The following is a 16,658-nucleotide window of genomic DNA, read 5'->3' as shown; positions in this document are numbered from 1 at the left end:
AGGGACTGGAGTCCTTCCTGTGTTTTGTACACAGCGTGAGGAACTTAGGTTTTAATTTAGGTATAACTTCCAAATTACAATAAAACTCAACGTACATCACGCGAGTCGGAACGGAACTGGTGGGTAGCCTGAGGACCACCTGCATAGGGACTACTCTTCAAATGTACTTGGTGTATTTAAAATGTGGGACAGTAGTGTGAAGTTTAACACAGAAGACTTGATTCCCTCTTCCTGTTGTGTCAAAAATGTTAGGATCGGCTACTTCGTGTTAGGACTCCAAAGCGCAGATGAAACAGTTTCCAAAAATTGACAATGTTTAATAAGTAAAAAAAGGCACTTACAAGGAGTGGAAAAAATAACAAAAGACACACTCAAAAGGAGTGGATAACACAAAATGCACTCAGAAGGAGTAGACAAATACACTACACAACTATACTAGAAGAGAGCCAATGTAAAGGTAGAGATGTGAGTCAAACCAAGATAGGGACTGATGATCACAGCCTGAGGTAAGCGCTAAGCGAGAGAAAACGTCCATGGTGGTGAGTGAAGCAACGAAAATCAACTGGCAAAAATTGGACTGGCTGTGGAACTTGGGTAGGCCAGTCCACAAATTGGCTGCAGGTGTGCTAGCGTGGCTTCGCCCCAGAACCCATGTTCTGCAACAGAGAGCATAAAGGGGGCAGCAGAGCAGCCAAACACATAACAGAAAGTGGGGCTGTCAAAGTCAATGCGATATTAACAAGTTACCAAAATGTTTATGGAACACATTTTTTTTAAGCATATGCAGACTTTGTGACCCTTGAAGCATACCGTAGTGTGGCAAAACGTAATTGCATTTTCAGTTGATGTCAAGACTGGCATGTTAGACCTAATGGCAAAGACTACTTCCTGGCTCAAGCAACACACAGAATACACTAGGGTTGTACGATATACAGATACTAGTATAGTACCGCGATACTAATGAATCATTTACCGAATAGTATCTAAATACATTTTGGTACCGGTAGCAAAATATTGGTATCGGGACAAAACAAGTAAACATTATAAAATCTTGAAATTGCAACACAAAGTATACATTGTAAAACAGTACAGCACTGTACTGTATCGATTACCAGGTACTAAGAATTGGTATGCAATTAAATGTGAAAGGTATCCCACCTTAAAATAAGTGCCTACGGCTTTAATTTTGTGACCCAATATTATTGTGGAGGACGGGCTGCTAGCACTTCATCCAGGAACTTTGCTTACATGGTTACACATCCAGCTGAGCTAAAGACAAGCAGACGTTACAAATTGTTTCATAATGTGTTTTATGTAACTAAGGTGTTGCTGTAGCTTGTTTACTTCAGAAGCAGTCAGGAGTCATTTGTTTAACCTATGTTATACTAGTGGTGTTCCTCAGGGTTCCATTTTAGGTCCTCTCTTTTTCATTATTCGGGCTACTCAACTGGTGGCACACAAGTTCAAAATTGTGAGAGACTCACATTTTTGCATTAGTTCTTTGAAAATAGCTTCTGTAACTCCGACAAAATAAATAAATCAAAATCAAATATCCTCTGCGGGAGATGCCGGGTCTCAGTAATATACAAAATAGACTAATAGTGAAGGGAGAATTCCGTAGCTTTCTGGAAATGTGGCCCCTAAAACAATGTAGTTGAAAATCAATCAATCAAACTTTATTTATATAGCCCTAAATCACGAGTGTCTCAAAGGGGTGCACAAGCCACAATGACATCCTCATCTCAGATCCCACATCAGTTCAAGGAAAAAAATCAACCCAATGGACTACAATGAGAAACCTTAGAGATTACAGCATCTGTAAACCCCTGCTATACACTATAATTATAAGCCATTACGCCTCTGATGCGACAATTTTGCAGGATCTCTGTGTACAAGAGGCTGCAGTGTATAATGTGTAAGCAGTCACGTGTGATTGCAAACTTTTGCAATGATTGCACTGAAAAACATTAAAATATATAAAAATATGTCTTCATTCAGATTTACTCTGATAAAAAGTGTCCACCCCAACTGTGGGAATGCGTATCATGCACCCACCCTGTTTGTTGACATACCTACACACACTCTCTCTCTGTCTCCCCCTCCCTCACTCTCTGTGAAGTCTCTCCCTCTCTCTTTCGCCCTAAGAGCATGTACACGGTCTCTGTCGTCTCAGTATTTCAGCTGCTGCAGCACAGATTGCACCAGCACTGTCGGACTCCATGGCGATGCCTGTCACGTAACCTCAACTTGTTGTTCCTGCTTTGCCTTTTCCTTGTCCATCATGCGAAGAGACCGTCTCCTCTTGGCCGCATCCCTCATCGTCATATTCTCCGCTGACATCTACTTCATTCTGCTGCCAAAGCTACGGAGCACCGGAGAAGGATCGGGACGCTCGTGTTCATGTCAGCCCAGCAACTTCAGTCAGCTCTCGGACTGGACTTTGACTCCGCTCCAGGATATTACTCTTTCACAACCGGACAATGGCGGGTCCAAACTTGACAGGTTGTTTGCGCATCCTTTGTATAACACCCAGACTCCCGTGCTGGGACCTGAGGAGAGTCTGCTGCATCTGGAGCAGCTGATGGACTACTACAGAAAGAAGGTGTCCCGATGGGAAAGGTGAGTTTTTATTCTACAAAATAACTTAAGATGTCTGCCAGGACGGTGCAGTTTGTGGTGGATTTAATAAAACTCACTCCAATCAGACCGCAAATGGAATCATGAGATCAGAAGGGCAGAGAGATGCTACGGATGTGGTGTGATCGACATAACAAGGTGTAGCAAACATGTAGCAATATAGGCCAGATGTCCTTAACCTTTTTGACCTCGGGTCTCAACTTTTGCATTACAACGGGGCCTACGGTCAACTCAAATATTAACATGAAATATGTCATTTTATTCTTGATTTTAAGCATATTCACTAATAAATTTGATCTAACCTACTTACAGTAATGTTTAACAGGATAAATCTTGTCAAATGATATGAAAGCATGTGTTACTCCAAAAAATATTATCAAAGCTTAGGTCAGGCTTATTACAAAAACAAATATACTGCAAAAGAAAAAAATATTTCTTAAAATAAACTTTTGATCAAATTAAAGTGCAAATGAAAAGTGTATTACAACTGAGTATCACTGTGGTCCATACAGACCACAGCTGAGAAACAGATATTTTTTAGGCTCCGGCCATATGGTTAAGAAACACTGATGTAGGCGATCAACAGAAGTATGGCTACCCAGTATAGAGAATTTTGGGGTGACGATTTGATTCAGAATGGATTTTCAATTCCAACCGATTCTCAATACCTCCTTTTGGTTGCTGACGCGTGACGAATGTACTGTATATGTGCTAAAAAAAGTAGTTTTTTTGTTTTGATTTTTTTAATATCCATATATTTAAATTTGATCTTTGAAAATTATAAATCGATTTAGAATCGGAATAAAAGAGAATAGTGATTTGGCTGTGTATTGATTTTTTTGAGCACCCCTACTACCCAGCCTGCTCACTTCCTTCCATATGTGCACTGCTTTTATAATCACTTCCGTACGATCCTTTACACCTATGCTCACGAGACCTTTACCAGAAGAATAACATCAATAACAAGAATCTTTTTATTTCTTTTTTAGTATCAAAACTTTTAACTGTTTTAAACATATAATATATTGTTTACAATCATATACCCTAGTAAAGGTAAATGAAGGTGAGATTAATGTGAGATTAAAAATGTCTTTGAAGGGACACAAGCCAAGCCAGATATTGATCCACCAGTTGAGGTATTACTGGGAGAAAGGTGGGTGAGGTGTCAAGGACACAACAGCTGTGAATAGGATGGCGGCAGCTGGATTTGTACCAGAAACCCTCAAGTTTCTGGATGAATGCTCTAATATTCAAGCCAGTGGTCCCCAACCACCGGACCGATTGGTACCGAGCCGCAAAAGAAATTTAAAAATAAAAAAAATAGAAAATAAATGTTTGTTTTTTTCAATTATTAATAAATCAACATAAAAAACACAATATATACATTATATATCACTATAGATCAATACAGTCTGCAGGGATACAGTCCGTAAGCACACATGATTGTATTTCTTTATGAAACCCCCCCCCGGTCCGTGGGACAAATTTACAAGCGTTGACCGGTCCGCAGCTACAAAAAGGTTGGGGACCACGTATTTAAGCCATACTGCCCCACGTATATACAATACATGAAAAAAATATATATATATTTATTTAATTAAATAATAAAACTGTTTTTTTTATATATTTTCTTATTTATTTTATCTATTGTTAGGAGATACAATTTGTTATACAGTAGTACCTTAACTTACATGCTTAACTCAACGTCTACCATTGAAATGAATTAAAACCAATTTAATTGGTGCTTTACCACCACCCCCATCCCCCAAATCGCACAAATTTAACATGTAACATGCCTTTACAAAATAAAACAAGCTTTTAGACAATACAAAAATTGTATTTAAAAAAATACAATGGAATGTAGTACTAACAACTAAAATATATTTAACATGTAACTGCACTTCTTTTTTTTTTTCTATTTTGCCTATCGTTCTCCATAATTATGAACGACATGATGACAGATGGATTTTTTTTCAATACATTCTTACAGCGGAGACTCTCTATTTTGCCCATCAAATCCAATAAATAACCAATCAAAAAACGCCAACAATACTCCATTTACGTTTCGGGATATGAATATTAACCAAATATTAATGATAGTGCTATTATAAGCTCTAACGCAGACAAACGGCGCCGTGATCACTAACGAATGTTCCTATGTGTAAGTCATCGAGTGGCCTGCTGTTTCCTCACTTCCTTGCTCCCTGTAAGTTTATCTGAGATCATAAATCATGCATTTTACCTGGAGAGAAGAAGTCTGAGTGGGTATTCCGACAAGTTGGTACACTTTGACAGCCATTTAGGGCCCGAAAAAGGCCAGAACGACCACAAAAAAGATTGGTTCCCCAGACCCTCACACCCATTTCATTGTAAAAATTATGAGACATTCTTCATCTAAAATGGGAATGTATGAACATCCCAGCAGTTGGCATCCTATTGACAGCAGACATTGTACAGTAAGTGATGTTTTATTATGTTTGTTGCCTCACATTAAGTCTGCAGTGAGTGATAATCAGTGATGAAAAGAAAGCAAACGTTGAGATGCGTTTTCTAAATCAATGCTTAAAAAGAGCAAAATAAGTCAATGTTAAATGTTATCATAAATGTGCATGTTACTACATTACACATTGTATATACTTATATCATGTATATAAAACCTCAATCGAGGTGTTAAGATGTTTCTTAAGGGCTTTGTAGGCGGAATTGCGCTGCTCCCATAAGCTCCATTGTAAGCGGACTATTGATCGCATGTATTTAATATTTACAAAGCAAAAAAATTATAATAATAACATTCATCTTTCATAATGATTGTAAACGATAGGGAAAATTCTGAATAAAAAAGTGCAGTTCCCCTTTAAGTGGTAATGTAATGATAATGTACATAATTTTCCTTCCAGCTACTTCGCCGTCCAATACAACATTAGCAGCTATTCCATATTTTCATATTAAACATTGTTGGCTTGCGTTAGACTCAATCTGCTTAAGTATGTTGCAGACTAGCAGTGATACGCTGCAACTGCTTCGCCAAATTTGCAACACGCTGTCGTGTTTTTAATGATTTATTTCTTTAATTCAATAAATATCATTCACTTTTTCTCAGCACTGTCTTTCACACTCACTGTATTCCTTCTCATGGTTGGAAAACAAAGTCATGTCAATCTCAAGCTATAAGCTAGTGCTAGCGAGTGAGACCAGATGTTTTGGGCAGCTCCTAATGAGGTTCACTGTGACATTTGCTACGCCAACTAACGGCGGGAATGCTTGTAAATTAGATTTTTATCTTGTAACTTAAAGCATAACAATGAGCTGAGAGACAGCTCTTATCTCAAAACACTCTGAAGTTGGGGCACTCTTAAGTTCTGAAGTTGGGGCACACTTAAGTTGAGGTACCACTGTAGATGTTTTTGCCCAACGTGTGCGTGCTGCTTGGAGGTTTTGGCTGACTGAAATTAACTAACACACCTGTCACATGTGTTTCTATGAAAAAGAACATGTTTGGCCCAATCACCTCACCCTGAAAGCACGTATAAAAGGGCCTGGCTGTGGTCAAAGGGCAGAGTCACTGATTTTTATGACTGTTTAACTAACCGCACACACACACAAACACAAAGCCCTTGAAAATAAATACTATTTTGCATCATAACAAATGCACACCCACTAGTTGTAAAATCACCCAGACAATCACAAGTGTTTGCTTTGGGGAAAAGTGATTAAGGCGACATTCAGACAAAAATGCGTCACTGGTGTCCACACCACAAACATGTTATTCTGAGATTCCACGTCTGACACACTTAAAGTAAACAGTTTTATTGTTTGTTGTTTTTTTTTTAACACCCTGAACTTTCCCATCTGTTAAGACACAAAGCGGTCTTGGCTTGTCATACTGTCTGGTCTACTCTTTCAGAACGATAGAGACGTTTTTGGGCTCTTGGGGTGGAAAAGGAGGAGAATTATGAGCACTTTTATGGCTATTGCCTACGCTTCTGCTGCCATTTAAAACAACAATATGTAGTTACTTTGTTTTAAAATAGGAGACCGACAATCAGTTTGAAGCTGTGCTGGATAATTTGTCTCTTTGAGTGCCATAGTGACCCCAGACAACTTCTTTTAGTGGATAGTATTGGTGCACAAGCCAAGACATGTATAACAACATGCTAGCACGGGGGTGGTTGCTAATGCTATTCAGAAATGTGTGCAGATAGGGATAGGTACCAAATTTGGCACTTTATAGGTACCGACTGAAGTCTGTCGATATTACTGGGTACCGATTCGAGTAAAATCAAATGGTGTTTCGATTCCTTGGTTGCACATGACATCACATCCAACTGCAAACTTGGCACAGCTCAAACACTTGGCCGGGTAACAAGCACTCAATCACACAGAGCAAACTTAGCCAGACTACCTTTAAGTATTTTTTTCATGCAAAAGGCGCTCAAAAGTACAGTAAGGCACCGCTTTTCAAAATTTTCTAGCTTGATGCTAATTTACATTCAATTTGGCATAGTCATGCTTAAGATTAGCATTAACAATTTTACATGGCGATTTCAACACCACCAAATATGCATGCTAGAATGTAACAGCTGGTGTGTAACAAACACACTACTTACAATTTAAACACTTTGAAGGGCTCAACAAAAGAAAGGACTTACTCATTCAACTTAATATTAAAGAGTACCGGTACTTTCTGGCTAAGGCAACACACCAACGTCTACACACTACTGCCATCTAACATCTTGGAATTGCAACTGCATGCAAAGTCTACTATACAGAGAAGTACACTACGGTAAATGAGAAACAGAAGTGTAAGAAATCCAGATAACTGGACAGCACAGCTAAGTGTTAAATGTGAAATACAAAAGAAAAAAAGATTTGTTTTTAAACAATTAACATGAATTAACACATTTGAACAAAGACTAAGGTAGCGTAAGGATTCTTATGTAAAAGGTACCCAATCATCGCTATGTGCAGCGTGCAGTATCTGCAACCCTGTTTGCATCCACTGACAGAAATTAGTGTTTATTTCCAATGGCCTTGTGTTTGCTTGTGTGTATGCAGCGAGTTGAAGAGTCGTAAAGTCAGTGACTCTGCCCCTTGACCACAGCCAGGCACTTTCAGGGTGAGATGATTGGGACAAACATGTTCCTTTTCCACAGTGGCACACGAGGTTGTGCATTTAAATCAGCCAAAACCTCCAAGCAGCTGCCACACATGGGGCATAAACAATTTCAGCCTGTGGCTGTAGGCAACCTTCAGATGTAGTTTTGTGTAACTTCACAAGATTGCAGTAGCTGTATTTGAAGTTTCACGAGTGATCAGCATCCAACTATATCTAATGCACTTTCTGGGCTACAGAGCGCACTGGTATTTAAGGCACACCCACCAAATTTTAGAAAATGTTTTTATATTTGTCCATATATTAGCCGCACCAGACCATACACAACAGATATATACTAGTACTAAATTTTTTATTTATTTACATGCGTTAATTGTTTCCAAACGATACCTGTCACACGGCAGTAAAACAGCTGATCAAACAAAACAAAAGTCATCGTCATGGACCCACTGGTTTTTTAAGTACCCATGATTGCCACACACACACTAGGTGTGGCGAAATTATTCTCTGCATTTGACCCATCACCCTTGATCAACTACAGGGAGGCGAGGGGAGCAGTGGGCAGCAGCGGTGGCCGCGCCCGGGAATCATTTTTGGTGATTTAAGTGGAAGCTAGCTCTCTAATCAGCTAAACAGACTAAATGATTTATGAAACTTAAAAAATACAAAAAGAATGCCATTCTAAGTTAATAATACTAATACAGACTTTTGTAAACGTGTAAGCATATTTATAATGCTATTGACGCTAGCTTGATTATATTGTGAAAGAACATACATATATGCATGAAAATACTTCTACAGATATCACACAGGACAGTTTGGTTAGATTGAATGGTTTTATTATATAGTAAAACTGACAAACGTTGCTTGGAGTAATGAATGAAGAATCCTTTCAAGCAGAAATGCTAAGGACAATTTTACTTCCGGTTCAAGGCACAAAACAGGAAGTACAACAGGCAGTGGGCGAACGTGTCCAAAAAATGGCGCCATAGCACAAACATTACCACACCTTTTCAGTGTCTCTGTTTGTGTGGAAAACTATTTGTTGAAGCGAAGAAAAATCCAGAAATTAGCCGCACCATTATTACATGTGTAACACCATTACAGTTGAAAGCCTAGCAAATAAAGTAGCGGCCTATAGTTCGAAAAATATGGTACCTCTAGATTAGGGATGTAACGGTATCAAAATCTCACAGTACGACACTATCATGATATTAAGCCCCCAGTACAATACTATTTTGGTGCATGTAAAAAAAAAAAAATACTTAAATATGTTATAGTGTGTCAAATTAAGTGGCAAGAATGTTTAGGATAAAATGTAATTGAACACAAACATACTTAAATGTTCTTTTCATATCATTACTACAAACAAGTATATAGAAATATTATTTTAAATAGACTTTGTGTCTTTAAAGTGACAATATAAACATCCAGTGTAACAAATGTAAAACAATAATATTCACGTTTGTGTCTTTTAACTTTTGACTTCAGAACAACAGTGTCCTCTGTAGTGGACATCTTAAATCACTTTGGAAAACGCAGATTCTCAGAAAAGTTAGCAGATAATTTAACGTTTAATAATGTAAACACCTCACAAACTGATGTTTGGCCTCGCTGGCATCATATTACTTGTGTTCTCCGCTGTGCGGTGTCACATCACCAAACTTTTTTTGTTCCGCGTTCGCGCATTTCCTACTTAAAACATAAATAACAGTTCCACCTAAACCCCGCGTTGATTCAATATTCTTGACAAAAATGTGGGTTAAAACATCACAACTTCTGACCGGCTTTAGGTGTCGTCCTGGCAACGCTCCAAACAAACGCGGCGGCTTTGTCTTTCAGTACACAGACCTTAGAGGTTGCGTTTTCGCCAGGGTTTGTTTGTCTGTCTGTTAGCAACCTAACTCAAAAACTTTTGGATAGAGTTTGATGAGAAAAACAATAATTTCTCCCTCCTTTACGACTTTGCACACTAGCGCTACGCAGGGAATTTTTGGAGATGTAGTTTACTTCCAGGCTCGCCAATTTAAAAGTGCCAGAAAAAACTACACTGACCAATTTTTAGATACCGTCATACGTCACTGCATTATTGTGATGATTTTGATACCGAAATGCCGTCTTTAAAACACCATTACACCCCTAAACTTCATGTACTTTTAACTGTTCAAGTACTGTTGTTTGCGATGAATGCTGCTGTGTTGTGCTATATATTTGTTAATAAGAAAGCTTCATTTTTCTTTCCCCTTTCTCATGCAATCCGAATCATTGTCATAGTTGTTGTATCTAATGAATTTTCCTATTTCTGAAATAACAGCTAATGTTGAAAATAAGCTATCTAACATTGCTGTGTTTAATATGACACTCCTCAGACACATGAAGTTATACAATGAAGCGGCGGCTGCCTCCAACATCACTGTAATGGAGCATGAAGTGGCCTTTGACCCTGATGCCAACTGGGTCAAGTTCCACCTGGGAATAAGTCGCAATGCTCTCTACTCCCGCCAGGACCCCGCGATTACACAGCTGCTCTGGGACATGCGAGACATGACCGTGGTCAACGCAGGTAACGGATGAATGGACTAAACCCAACTTCTCATTATTGTAGCTATTCTTGTGATTAATTATTCATTTCATACATCATCCTCTAACAGATTACACCCAGGATGGCAAGTCTTTAAAAGGAGCATGTGATTGCAGCCAAGGTAAGGTCAGTTCACTTTTAGAAAATGTATGTAAGCTTATGCAAAACACACGACTCAAGGATGAGGGGGGAAAAAAGATTCATATTTATTGCAGTGTTCATTTCGTTGACATCTTAGTTATATTCCAAAACTTATTTTCCCTTGACTTAAATAAGACTTTAACTAATTAAAACAAAGGCACGTTGACTGAGACAATGATGAAATTAACTGAAATTTTAGTCTACAAATAAAAAACGAAATTCCGAAAAGCAATCCAAACATATTTGATTTCTCCTTGTAAAATGGGCTGGACAAGTCGGGAATATAACCAATCAACGCTATCAAGTTTGCACATGTTTTAGTACACGCCAGTGACGTGCTATCAGGGGAGGCAAGTGAGGCAGTGCCTCACCTGCCACCAAGTGGCTTAACCATGAGATGTTCCAAAACAAAGTAATAAAATAAAATAAAATAAGTTTTAATATTTCTCTTTTGGTTTATGCTTTCTATGTGATTTTGGTGTGGTTCCTGTATATTTCGATCATTTTCATGGTCAACATCGCGGAAATTCCATGTTTCCTGATCAAAACAACGCCGCATACGAGAAGTGAGGCCGAAACAGGCGGTGCCTCCACGGCTACACACAGTATGTATTGGGCATGTGCGTGCGAGGGGGCGCATACTTGTTGCCACGGGGAAAAGGCAGGCCATGAGGCAGCATGTACCTCTGCCTCAAGGTAGGGAGCCATACATTGTCAACTTGCAGTTCAATGCCTCAGCAGTACTCTGACTCGCCACACTGGGAGAAGTGGGGGCGCTCAAGCTAGCAGACACAGGTCTCTCCAGCGGAAGCCAGCATTTTTTTCTTTTCTTTTCTTTTTTAACTGTGTTTATAACAAACATGGCATTTTTATTAGAGTAAGCCAGTTTTTTTGTCAGATTCAAAAATATTGTTTAATTTTTTGGGATGAAATTAAATTAAATGAATGTGTCTGCCAATATGGAAGATTATATACTGTATCCAAGATGAAATACTTCTCTAAACTGGACTTTAAGAAAAATTAATGCGGTCAAACAAAGTATGTTTTCATGGAGGATAGCTATTGCTGCGTCAGATACAAATACAGAAAGTTAAGATACACTCACAATACTTGATTTATTTTGTTAATAGCAAATGGGACCAAAAACGTATTTAATAACAACTTTATTAAATACTTTTTGGAACCATTTATCATATCATAATATCATTATGATAACGTTTTTATTAAAGCGAATAACTCCCTTTTTTTCCCTGTTACTCTAATGTGCATCCTAAATCAACAATGACTATGAATTTAAGTTAAAAAAAAAAAAAAGAAGAAAAAAAGTATGCATGCCTCACCTGGTGTTTAGTTTACCGCACGTCACTGGTACTCTCAAATCTTTAGTAAATCAGACCCTTGGTGTACACCTTGGAGAAAGAGAAGAAGACTTAAAGGGGAGCTGTGGTTTTTATGTTTTATTTTGGCTATCGCTCGCAATCATTATGAAAGACAAAACCAAGGATGTTTTTTTTTTTTTATGCATTCCAACTTGTAAATAAACGTAAACAAATGTCCACTTACAACAAAGTCAGTGGGAGGTCCTCCATTCCGCCCATAAAATCCCTTTAAAATACATCCAAAAAGCGCCAACAATAATGAATTTATATTTCGTGACTTGAATATTAACCAAGTGTTAACAATATTGTTATTATAGGCGTGAACAGACAAACAATTTTTAGTGGCGCCGTGAGCAGAGGGACCATGCAACTGGTGCTGCTGTATTGATATCAGTGGCTGCGGTGAGATAGGTGAAGGATAAAGACATAATATGACGAGCTTGTCAACTTTGGCATCCAATTTAGACCCAGGAATGGGGAGAAAGACACGAAAGACGGTAAGTCTATGCTTGGTTGCACCCCCATTTTTTTTTCCTGAGAATTATGAGTCATTCTTCACCTAAATGGGAATATAAGAACATCCTAGCAGTTGGGATCCTAAGGACAGCTGACATTGTACAGTATTACATTGTATTATGTTTGTTGACTCTCATGAATAATGCAGTGAGTAGTAATCAGTGATGTTGTTGAAAAAAATAATCAAAATACCTAAACATAAAATTTGATTATAAATACGGATGTTACTACATTACATATATACTTACATCATGTGTATACAACCTTAATGACGGTGTTTGGATGTTTTTAAGGGCTCTATAGGAGGAATAGAGCGACTACCATAGGCTCCATTGTAAGCTGATTTTGTTAACATTTATTCAATATTTAGAATGCATTAAAAAAAAAGAAAAACATAAGCGTTCCTGTCTTACATAAGGATTGTGAATAGTAGAAAACATTTAAAAAAATAAGTGCAGTTTCTCTTTAAGTTAACTACATTTACAGTAACTTGAGTTAACTCAAATCTTGTAAAATTGAGTCAACTAAAACTAGACTAAAAATAAATTAGATGACTATAATATGACTAAAACTTTTTTTTTTCATCAAAAGACTATGACAGCTGTCAAAATTAACTCGGATTTATTGGTGCTCCGGTGCAACGAAAGGGGGCCTCGCCCAGGGCGTCACTTTTTTCCCGTAATTTTATTATATTTTTATTACTTAATAAGCAGTGTGCACAATATTGTTCACACGTAAGCGATGGGTGCAATCCTTAATCTGACACCACTGGACAAACAATAAAAAACACAACAGCTAAAAACAATCAAATAACAGCTTTTAAAACTGCATATATTCACAAAGGAAACAGTACGTGACAAAGCAGCAAAAACAACACACCACACATCACAATCCCTGTTATTCAAAAGGAGACTTATACATCCATCCCATCCATCCATTTTTTACGGCTTGTCCCTTTTGGGTTCACGGGGGCGCTGGAGCCTATCTCAGCTGCATTCGGACAAGTCGCCAACTTATCGCAGGGCCAACACAGATAGACAGACATACAACTGTTCATTAATAAAATGTTTATATTGGAAAGTATACAACGTTATAAAGTGCCTGTGTAAAGAGGCATATAATTCACAAAAATACCCAAGATACAATGCATAAATTACAAAATTACACATTCATTAAAATTATTTCAGAAGACACCACAATACACAGCTACGGTGTAGTGTATGGTATATATAAAGCCTGCTCAAAACCTTTATTTTACACAGTGACTAAATAAATGCATAAGTTTAAAGTTAAGTTTAATCAAAGAGCACTGGAGCTAGAACCGCCACTGCCGGTTAATTATTAATACAAAGTCAAGGCAGAATAGAAGACACTGTAATAAGTAGACACAAAGGCCAACTCCTCCATGTTGTCACAAATATCCTACAGCTCTAACGCTTGTGTATTCTGTTTGATGACTAATACGATTTTTAAAAGCAGTATAATGTTATGGAACATTTCATTTTGTCTTTAATGCAGTGGTGAAGCCCAGTGGACACCACCTGAAACTAGCTCTAAAAATGCAGAACTTTGCCAAGGCCATGTTCAAGCCAATGAGGTGAGCTCACATCTATAAAGCCCTGTTTACTACCTCATTCAACACTCTACTTAATGAGTTGCATGTGTGTCAGACAGCAGAGGGAGGACGAGACTCCAGAAGACGTCTTCTATTTTGTCGATGTCCAGAGACACAACGCGGAGATTGCTGCCTTTCACCTGGACAGGTGAAGTTCCCCCCATACACATCACTATCAGTCGTTATTAGTTGGCGTAGAAAATGTCACCGACCCAAACATCTGGTCTTCCTCACCAGCATTAGCTTATAGCTAGAGATGGACATAACTCTGTAAGCCAACAATGGGAAAGGCAGGAAGTGAGAGTGAAGGACAGTTGCTGAGAAAAAGAAGTGGATGATATTCATTGAATTAAAAAAAAGAAATCATCAAAAACGTGTGTCGCCAACTGGGCAAAGCAATTGAAGCGCATCACCGCTAGGCTGCATCATACTGAAGCAGAGTGAGTCTAACGCAGGGGCGACAAACTCATTTTAGATGGGGGCCACATGGAGAAAAATCTACTCCCAAGTGGGCCAGACTGGTAAAATCCTGGCACGATAACTTAAAAATAAAGACAACTTCAGATCTTTGTTTAAAAAGGACAACCACATTCTGAAGATATACAAATCATAATGTTGTTGGGTTTTTTTTACACTTATATGTTGCGGTCAATAGTATTCTATCTTTATTTGTCGTTATTTATATTTTCTGAATAAATTATGTGATAATGTTCATCAGGCAACTCGTTGGTGTCAGTTTTAAACCTATCAAGATAAATTACAGTATGTTATTCATGTAGTTTGATCATTTTCCTCGACTGATGTACTTACATCATGTGGTTTATTTTGTACATATGTAACATCATTTACAAAGATACAAATAATTGCTATTGTGACATCTGGTGGCTGGACACATTTAAAACAGCAGTTTCTTTCATTCAAAAATTTAAGGTTAATTTTTATACTTGGCAAACTCCCCACACGGGCCGGATAAAACCTGTTCGCGGCCCTGATCCGGCCCTTGGGTTTGACAGCCCTGGTCTAATGCCAGCCAAGTAAATATGTATATAAATGGCAGAAAATATGAAAACCTGCTGGTGCTGTGTTTGATGGAGAAGAAGATACTGTCCACTCTCCAAGGAAAACACTTTACACCAGGGGTCCCCAAACTACGGCCCGCAGGCTAAAAACGGCCCGACAGCGTCCAAAATCCGGCCTGCGGAAAGTCCCAGGTTAAAAAAAGAAAAAGATAATTCTTTTAAATCAGTCCTTTTTAATTAATGTTCTACGGCTTGTAACTCGCATTGTCTCCTAGCCGCTCAGGCAAATCATATTGTCCACAAATGCATATTCCCTTCGATGTGGGACACAAACTGCTGTACATGAGCATTACTTAAAAAAACTAAAGTTAAAAGTTAACACACCAATAATTGTTACACACATTAGGTGTGGTGAGATTATCCTGAGGTAAGGAGAGCAGTGAGCAGCAGCAGTGGCCGTGCCCAGGAATAATTTTGGTGATTCAACCCCCAAATCTAACCCTTGATGCTGAGTGCCAAGCAGGGAAGTGGTATGACTTAGCAAGGGTTTGAACTCATGACCTACTAATCTCAGGGTGGACACTCTAACCACTAGGCCACTGAGCAGGTTACTGTAGTTCTTTGTGTACATTCTATTGTGTTTATATATATATGTATATATATATATATATATGTATGATAAATATACGTTTTTTATCTAAAAGTTGGTTCTTCTTTTTAAAAGGCATGTTTCATGTTAAAATTGTGCTCTTTGGGGGGCCAAACACCAATTAAATTGATTTCAACTCATTTCAATGGGAGACTTTTATTTACGATTTACATGTTTTGAGTTAAGAACGTGTGTCACATAACCAATCAAGCATGTAAACTTGGAAATGTCTGTACTTTTTATGTTATTACAATTACTATTAAATTAACTAACAACGGCATTCACTGGGGGCTTCACGGTGGGAGAGGGGTTAGTGCGTTTGCCTCACTATACGAAGGTCCTGAGTAGTCAAGGTTCAATCCCGGGCTCGGGATCTTTCTGTGTGGAGTTTGCATGTCCTCCGGGTACTTCGGCTTCCTCCCACTTCCAAACACATGCACTTGGGGATAGGTTGATTGGCAACACTAAATTGGCCCTAGTGTGTGAATGTGAGTGTGAATGTTGTCTGTCTATCTGTGTTGGCCCTGCGATGAGGTGGCGACTTGTCCAGGGTGTACCCCGCCTTTCGCCCGATTGTAGCTGAGATAGGCACCAGCGCCCCCCGCGACCCCAAAGGGAATAAGCGGTAGAAAATGGATGGATGGATGGGCATTCACTGTGCAACGGATCGTGCTCCTTTGCAGATGCCATGGTCGGCCATTAGAATTTCCCAGTTGAGTAAGCAAGCATATTATAAATCATGTGGTGTACTGGACAGTATCATTAAAGCATGATAGTGTAAAATCACCCAATCTCCACAAGACAACAAAGACATAGCACAAACGTTGACTGTTCACGGCTATATTTTCACCCAGACTGTTATTAGTGTATGCTGCCTCTCTCCCCACACCTCTTTTTTCCATTTATTGCATTTCTGTCTTGCCTGAGGCCTTTCTCATTACTGCTCAATAATCTCTTTCATACTTTCAGCTTCACACTCTAATTGTTTAATCAATGGCTAAAATGTGG

General features: G+C 38.5%; 1 protein-coding gene and 1 long non-coding RNA gene across 2 annotated transcripts in view; one reads left to right on the top strand and one right to left on the bottom strand.

Annotated features, from left to right (window-relative positions):
- LOC133558060 (uncharacterized) overlaps positions 1–16,658 on the bottom strand; it is a 53,016-nt gene that overhangs the window by 35,761 nt on the left and 597 nt on the right. Inside the window, exon 2 of the long non-coding RNA XR_009807892.1 lies at positions 11,813–11,881. This is a non-coding gene — a long non-coding RNA (uncharacterized LOC133558060). The remainder of the gene's footprint in view (positions 1–11,812; positions 11,882–16,658) is intronic.
- The window catches only part of fam20a (FAM20A golgi associated secretory pathway pseudokinase), a 27,741-nt gene continuing 13,202 nt past the window's right edge, over positions 2,120–16,658 (top strand). Inside the window, exons 1-5 of the mRNA XM_061909131.1 lie at positions 2,120–2,619; positions 10,120–10,313; positions 10,402–10,452; positions 13,886–13,964; positions 14,038–14,130. Coding sequence (XP_061765115.1) covers positions 2,282–2,619; positions 10,120–10,313; positions 10,402–10,452; positions 13,886–13,964; positions 14,038–14,130 — 755 coding nt within the window. The 5' untranslated portion in view covers positions 2,120–2,281. The remainder of the gene's footprint in view (positions 2,620–10,119; positions 10,314–10,401; positions 10,453–13,885; positions 13,965–14,037; positions 14,131–16,658) is intronic.

The sequence above is a fragment of the Nerophis ophidion genome, linkage group LG08 (genome assembly GCF_033978795.1).
Source record: "Nerophis ophidion isolate RoL-2023_Sa linkage group LG08, RoL_Noph_v1.0, whole genome shotgun sequence".
In the NCBI taxonomy this organism is placed as follows: domain Eukaryota; kingdom Metazoa; phylum Chordata; class Actinopteri; order Syngnathiformes; family Syngnathidae; genus Nerophis; species Nerophis ophidion.
This window is presented reverse-complemented; position numbering and strand designations above follow the sequence as displayed.